Genomic DNA, 8,246 nt, shown 5'->3' on the forward strand with positions numbered 1-8,246 from the left:
ATTTTTGTACCTATTTTAGTTTAATATATAGGGTATATATTGCTAATTCTAGTAGTTCTATGATGAATTTTCCTTTACATGGATATTATTTCCTATTATCATGTAATTTTGAAGTCTATCTTTTTCATTACTTACATGTTTTGTTTATTATCAGTCAAAATAAAATTAATTGTCATTATGCCCATCAAATATCTTTCCTTGTATTTCAGTAGTCCTTTGACCATATTCATATTACAATATTTTTGTTATTATCATAGAGTAAAAATATTTTTCATATATTTGACATATATGCCAACATAACAGTTTAATAAAGTTAATAAATAATTTTCCTTCTATTAATTTTATTTCTGTACTTTAAATTTGAATTCGTGATATTGTAAAATGATTTTCATTTAGTAAAAATTAAAATGAATACATCATTTAAAATATTTTTTTTCAAAAAGTATTACAAATAAAACTAATTTATCCTAAAGCAAAATGATTTAATTCCACTAATCTTAATTCGGTATCCTATTAACCGTTTCGGCTAGTCGGTTAAGGAAGAAGCACTAATTTGTTTGAAGGAACTATAAACGAAAATTAGAAATAAAATGAAACAAATTTAGTTGGTATTTGGCTATGATGTTATATATATATATATATGGTCCTTCTCTAATGCGGGTGTGGTTTAATAGAGGCTGATTTTAATAAAATGAAACAAAAGATGTTGAGATGTGAATACAATAATCATTCAACCACAAATGCTTTTGTATTAACAATTATACTAAAAATTGATAAGACATAATATAATTGTTTGTATGAAAATACCACATAAATCACGTGACTTATATTCATTATTTTGTATTTTTATTCAGTCAATTATATGATATCATATTATTTAATAGGTATAATAGTTTGGGGTCAAATCACACGTTTTTGTTGAAAAACACCCTAATTATTTTTAAAACTGCTTTGAAGCACTAAGTGTAGAACTTTTTATACTTGCTTTGAAAACACTTTTTTAAGCCTAGTGATTTGCTTTTGATAATTAAAAATCAAGTAAATGCATGGATTATAAACTAATATGCCTTATGTTGTGCTGAAAAAAATAATCAACTAGTTTTGTAAATCGTGTTGTGGTCTCAAAAAGAGATAATATGCATATGATAAAATTTATTATTAACTTGTTGGGACGTAATATAACTTTAGATACAAATACAAATTATATCTGCACACCTTTTTTTTCTTAAATGAAGAAATATAATATAATTGCCTTCGTTAAGACAAACCAACAATATTTGTAATGTGCAAATTAAATATAAGTGGTTTTGTTTAAATCTTTTGTCATTTTAACCAGGAGAGACTTATTGGATCTTACCACATGCGGATCCTCTCAGTCTCTAGGAAACATCCGATCTTTTGTAATACTTTAGGGAAATTATCCACCGTCCATTTGTTTGTTTGAGCTTTTTCAAAAATATACAAACACTTTTTTTTCAGCGCACCATCTGAAGTTAGTATTTTATTTCGCTTGTCCACTTCCATCTTAACACTGTTAGAACATTGCTGACGTCATAGGGGTAAAATGATAATTTCATTCTCATTTCTAATTTCCAGCAACCACCTTCACACTTGACCCTGTTGTCGTATGACACTTAAATCCAGCCATTTTATTTCCAATTTCTGTCCATTCTCATCAATGAAACAAGCTTGAATATCAAAGGTGTTGTTCATTAGAAGATTCAGAGGTGTTGACGAAATCAGTGAATTGTTACAAGGCTAGGTGTCCCGATTTAGGGAGTTTCAGCCTATTGTCAAGTAAGTTTCGTTGAATTTGTTTGCTACTAAGCCCCAATGTTTTGTTGATTGTTGTTAATCGGTGATTTTGTTTAATCGTTGTTGTTGGAATCCCTAGAATTTAAATTAATTTTATTTGGCCAAAATGTTTGAGGGTAATGATAAATTAGGGAATAATAGGTTGTTTTAGGGCTGTTGAGATATTAATCGTTGCTGTTGATATTTTAATTGTTGTTTTAGGCATGTTAACCTTGCTTCTGTGGATATTCGCACAGGTGTGTGCGCTTCTATGGATATTCGCATAGTTGTGCGCACTTCTATGAACACTTTAGAAATGCATAGTTCTATATCCATGATTTTTATATCTGCATCAACTTGGTCGGGTGTTATAGTGACATATGGGGTGAATTTCAAATTTCAATTAAAAGCGTTTAATATTGCAAGACCAATGTGTATTATTTTTGCTCTTAGTTGTTTCAGACCAATTTGTGAACTCCAATTTATTGGTATAGAGTAGCAAAATTATGATATATTTAAGATTTTCTTCGATGACCCTAAGCCTTTTCTTTATCTTCAACACATCATCATTTAGTTCTAACTTTGGATTTTCTGCCATCTAATCTCTAATACTAGGTTATATGAGAGCTTCAGTAGTAAGTCATTGCCAAAACTTGGATTTATTGAACTTGCATGACAAAACATTGCATTAAGATTATGTGGTGTAGTAGAAACCATAACACATACCCGCACACCACACCAATAGTGCTAGGGATTGCATTTAACTTTTATATGTGACTATCCATTAACGACATAACATGAGCTATAATTTGATATCATTTGCTAATGAATGGTACAATTGTGAGTTTAAATGTGTAGATTATGTGTTTGATGGATTATATGAGTAGATTTGATAGATGTACCAGTAGGTTTTTAACTTCAATTTGATTTCAATTTGGCTAGTTGTGAGCTTCAATAATGGCATATGAATAGTAGAGTTGTGAGCATCAATGTGTAGATCATGTGTTTGAAAATAAAGAAAAGCAGATTTCATAGATTATATGTGCATTATGAATTGTTTCTTGTGTTTATTGTAGCCAACGGCTGCAATTTTGAATCCTTTTCTTTTGTTTTTGTTTTGGGAAAAATTTTAATTTTGTATTTGAAGGGTAAAAAAGTCATTTGATTAATATTATGTTAAATCTATTAACTGAGATGAGATAAAAGTAGACGAATGCAATAAAATACTATCTGCAAGTGATGCGTTAAAAAAAATATTTATGTATTTTAAAAAATGTCTTAACAAACAAGTCAATTGTAGATAATTTATTAATGGTATATCATCAACAGTTCAAATATAAGCTTTGAACACTGGATCTTATCGACCAAAAAAAGAAAAAGAAAAACTTTGACACTGGATAATATATTTCAAATTTGCAGTATATGATGATTTTTTTAACCCTCTCCAGTTCCATGAGAAAATACAAGCATCTCAACATTACATGAGAAGGTGCAGACATGACAACACCTATATTTATGACACGACATTTATTTCTGAATATTTTCTACTCGTTTTAACTTTTTGCTTCGCTTTTAAGCTTTTTTATATCAACTGACATGCGCCTCTCACTAATTTAGATGATTCTGATTTACTTATTTGTTTTTTAATTTAACGCCCACCAAAAGGTAGAACATGCAAATATGCAATAAGATCAGAGAAAACAAAGTCAAAATGAGTAGAAAATCTCCAAACTTTCTCTCTAACTGAAAAATGGATAAAATTGTTGCCTTTCAGTTCCCATTTTGCTTAAATGTTAATAGAAATATAGATTTCAGGGTTTTCTTAAATTATATTTATTGTAACTTAGAACTAAATTTTTCAATATAAAAATAAATAATGAAATAATGAAATCAAACAAATTATTAGATAAATTTTACTTTACTGTAAATTACATTAAATATAATTCATAAAGACCATAGATTTGAATGTGAATGGTATTCTTATTAGAAATTTATGCCTCTATACGTGGTTAACCTATTGGTCCTGAAATTTATGCCTCTACACACACACTCACACTCTTATAGTTATGATTTTATCCTTCCAACAAGAGCTTTTTATGATTCGGCCTATATTTAACACTTCAGATTTACATACTCTCTTTAACCTTGGGATAAATGTATTAAGTTTTACTTCCGATCCCACACTACTTTCAATTTTGACTCCATTTCTAGAGAATCCTTGTTGAGCAGGTCCATTTCATGATACTTCCAATTCTGAAGTCTGGACAAATTTACAATATGAACATGCGTCTTGACAGAAAACCTACTTACCTTTACGTTCAGCGGACAGCAAGGCTGAAACTCCAATTTCAGTGTCTAATTTACCATCAAATTTAACAACTACAAACTAAGAACCCGTATACCTTAAAGAAATGATCAAATTATTTTTGAATTCCTGGGTCTGCGCCGTTGTCCATGTTTTCATTAAGCAAACAAGGAAAGGAGACTTATGAATACAAACATATCATGGATGAATTTTGTTTACCACTAGAAATTACAGAACAACTGAAAGTCTCAGCGCAGATACGCAACAACACTCGTAATGTAGAGAATATCGAAATAGGGAAGGAAAGCGTTAGAGTTACATTTCTACCATTAAAGAGGCCGTAGCTGGGAAATCAAATTGCATCTAAGTTCATTCTCTAAATAATATATCACTAGATCCATACCAACGTAATAATTGCTTAATTCAAAAATACAAATTCCTATGACTTCAATGATCCAGCAACAGATTCCTATGGCTTCAAATGCTTGCTAATTTTACAGTGAGCTCCAAAGATAAAATCTCTAGCAGATAATTTCACCTCAGAACACCCATGAATACGGAAAATAAACTATAAGAGAATGCCATGATTACAGAGAACTTTGTAATTATGAATGGGTTGGAAATGAAATATTGAGGTCCACAACTGATTATAATTTTGCTAATGTGATCAAGAATAGTTGACAATGAGAAAGGCATTAAGTTGGAAGGAGTAAAATCACACAAGAAGCATCAAGTACCTATCAGATAGCACCTTGGCAGAAGCAACCAATCATATCAATAGCGGATAACCAACTTGGTCCATCCCCTTATGATACATCATCACAGGTTTCTAAACTTGATACAACACGAGCTTCAAAGGAAATTTATCTCCAACACAAACTGTCAATGATCTCCAAAGACTTTGAAGTAATCATAACATATCTTTGATAATATCAAGGTTAAGGGTATCACGGACAATAAGGAATAACCCAAGGAGTAAAACCAACATAATCCCTGATGACATGATTTGTTGTTCTACCTCTAGCGGGAGTTTCCTCCCACCTCTAGCAGCCTCTATAAGAATCAAGGCCAATGAACCCCCATCCAGAGCAGGTAATGGGAGAAGGTTTATCACTGCAAGGTTAATATTGAGCACAGCTGCAAACTGGTAAAGCCCATCAATATTTGACCTAGCAACTTCTGCACCAACAGCAATAATGGCAACAGGACCGGAAACCTTGCTAGCCGTTTGAGAGAAGTTAAAAAATGTCTGTTTCAAACTATCCAGAACATTACATGAGAGGCCCCAAAATTCTTTTGCAGTAAATCTAAAAGCCTCCAACAGGTTCTTTGGAAGAACCTTTGAAATCTTCACATTTGGTGATAACTGGACTCCAATTTTACCAGTTCCATCATAATTTTCATCTGGGGTGACCCCAATTTCAAATTGCTGCTCACCCCTTGCAACTTTAAGCAACACATTTCTTTTAGGGCTTTTCTTGATCGCGTTAACAAGCTCAGAGACCACATTTGGACCAGTTTTTGGGAATTCATTACCGTTAACTGAGAGGATTACATCACCAGGAAACAATCCATCTCGAGAGGCAGCTGAAAGGGCTCGAACTTCAGGCACAAGAACCCCGGGAAAGGCATCTTGAACAGGCAAACCAACTGATAATACCTGAGTAAAGATTATCACAAATGCAAAGACTATATTTGCTACTACACCAGCTGATATCACAATGACCCTATCTAATATTGGCCGATTCTTAAGTAAATTTTCATCATCAACAGGAATGCCACTCTCTGGATCATTATCAGGAAACCCAACAAATCCACCTAAAGGAAAAGCTCTAATAGAGTACTCTACATTGTTTGCACTGAATTTAGCTAAAATTGGACCAAAACCAACTGCAAATTTACTTACATGAATTCCTTGAAGATAGGCAGCAAGAAAGTGACCACTTTCATGAACAATGATAATAGCTGTCAACACTCCAGCTGCCTCCAGAACAGATTCAAAACTCCCCAAATCAAATCCCGAAACAGCACACGTCCTGAAATTAAGTCTTTTCCGAAATGGGTACTTGCTCTTTTCATAAAATAATTGGTTCTTGCAATAAAAACTGAGGCTTGACGAAGAACAAGCACAAGAAAAATGAGATTTTGAGAGATGGATTTTGGGTTTGAGAGGGAATTCTGAGATGGGCAACTTCGAATTGGAAATTTTGATAAGAGAATAAGAAGATGGAGGGGAGGTTGAGAAATTTATTAGCATGGTATCTGTTTTTTTGAAGAAGAAAAGGATGAGAGTGTAAGCGAAGATATGGCAAAGGGAAAAAGTGTTATAAGATAATTCATAATTTTGGTTTTGTGGAGCGGAAGTCCATAAGATGTCTCCCTCTTATTTTCCTTCCACACAACTTGTTACTCTTGTCAGTTTGTTTTTGGTCTTTTTGTGTAATTTTGACTGTTGCCCAAATTGGTTAAATAAATTAAAGACGTGTATTGTATGGTCCATATAAGGGCAGACGTGTTTTAGTTGAAGATAAAGTGATAAACCTTCTTTCTGGTCGCTTCTACTCTAATAAATACTTTTTCATCTGAAAAATAAATACCTTTAAAATATTGAAAAATCCTTTACAAAATTCCTTTTTTTTTTATATATTTCTATCCCGCGTCTTGTGTGAAGAGTGAAGGTAAAATTTACTTTTCATATTCGAATAGAAATGATTGAAAGTGTCGAGTTAGAGTGAGAAGGAGAATAGATTATTTACTTACATTATAATGAGAGTTTAGAATATGAATTAAAATTTCATTTATATGTTTATTTTGTCTTGTAATGGGAGTGAGTTATTACAAATTAGACTTTTACCCTTATTTAAAGAATTATATTTTTTAATTACAAAGTGAACAAAATAATCCATTTTTAAAATAAACTATTTATTTTATTATTAATTTTAATTTTATATATTAATAATAATGATTGATATTATTATATTTAATTTTTAAATTAAAAATTATTGAGAATAGCAACATACACGAAACATTATTAATAATATTATAATATGAAATTAATATTTTCTTAAAATGAACTATTTATTATTATTAATTATCAATATTAAATAAATATAATATACATATATATTCAAATAAAGATAATATATAAAAATATTATTAATTCTCTATGAATCTAATAATATTATTTTTAAGTAATTTTAAATTTATAATCAATGTAAATTATTATTTTTAACTAAATATAACAATATATTATCTAAATAAGTTTAATATTATTTTTAATAAACATAATACTATTAAATAATATTATTTAAATAAATCTTATATTATTATTTTTAGAAAAGTATAACAGTATTTTATTTTAAAAAATATAATTATATTATTTTAATAAAAGAAAAATAAAAAAGAAAGAGTTGGGAGCCTGTAAAAGTAAGAATCTCCTCACTCAAAAAATGAATGAATCCCACTGAGTGCAACTCCCACTCACTCCTTTAAATAAATAAATATTAAAGTAGGAGAAATTCGTACTCTTTACTTTTACTCTAACAAATAAACAAATCAGAAACGTTAAAAATTCTTTTTGGGGCATTAGTTGGCTGTCAAATACTCAAATATCAACAGTACTTACAACTCTTGAACCAGCCGGTTCTGCTGCCATAAATGGGCTTAGTAGGGATGGCAATAGGGCGGGGTGGGGGTGGAGATGCCTACCCCATTCCCCACCCCATTAAAAATTTTTGCCTCCATTTCTCACCCTATTCCCCAATAAATTTAGTAGGTTGGGGATGAGAAATCTCCACATGGGGAATGATTCCTCCATCCCCACCTCATTCCCTATTTACTTATTTTATAGTAGATATAAAAATATGATTTCAGTAAATTAAAAATTAGAGATTTAAAATAAAATAATCACCATATTATAAAGTATTTAAATTTTTAAAAAATCTCTAAAAGTTTGAAACAATATCTTAAACTGATATTAAAAGTGAAAAATATTTAAAGAGAGTAGCACCTTAAAAGAGAAAAAAAATATATAATAATATTTTAAAGTTAAAAAATATTATAGGGTTTTCTTTTACTTATACCATGTTTATATTACTTAAAAATTTATTAATTGATATTATAGTTGATAAAATAAAAATTATTAAAT

General features: G+C 30.2%; 1 protein-coding gene across 1 annotated transcript; it reads right to left on the bottom strand.

Annotated features, from left to right (window-relative positions):
• Window positions 1-4,686: 4,686 nt before the first annotated feature.
• LOC18050381 (membrane metalloprotease ARASP, chloroplastic) lies at window positions 4,687-6,485 on the bottom strand. Its single transcript, XM_006447512.2, has one exon. It carries the CDS (start codon window positions 6,354-6,356, stop codon window positions 5,010-5,012), a length of 1,347 nt encoding a protein of 448 aa, XP_006447575.1. The 5' UTR covers window positions 6,357-6,485; the 3' UTR covers window positions 4,687-5,009.
• Window positions 6,486-8,246: the final 1,761 nt, after the last annotated feature.

Source organism: Citrus clementina, unplaced genomic scaffold, assembly GCF_000493195.1.
Source record: "Citrus clementina cultivar Clemenules unplaced genomic scaffold, Citrus_clementina_v1.0 scaffold_2, whole genome shotgun sequence".
NCBI lineage: Eukaryota > Viridiplantae > Streptophyta > Magnoliopsida > Sapindales > Rutaceae > Citrus > Citrus x clementina.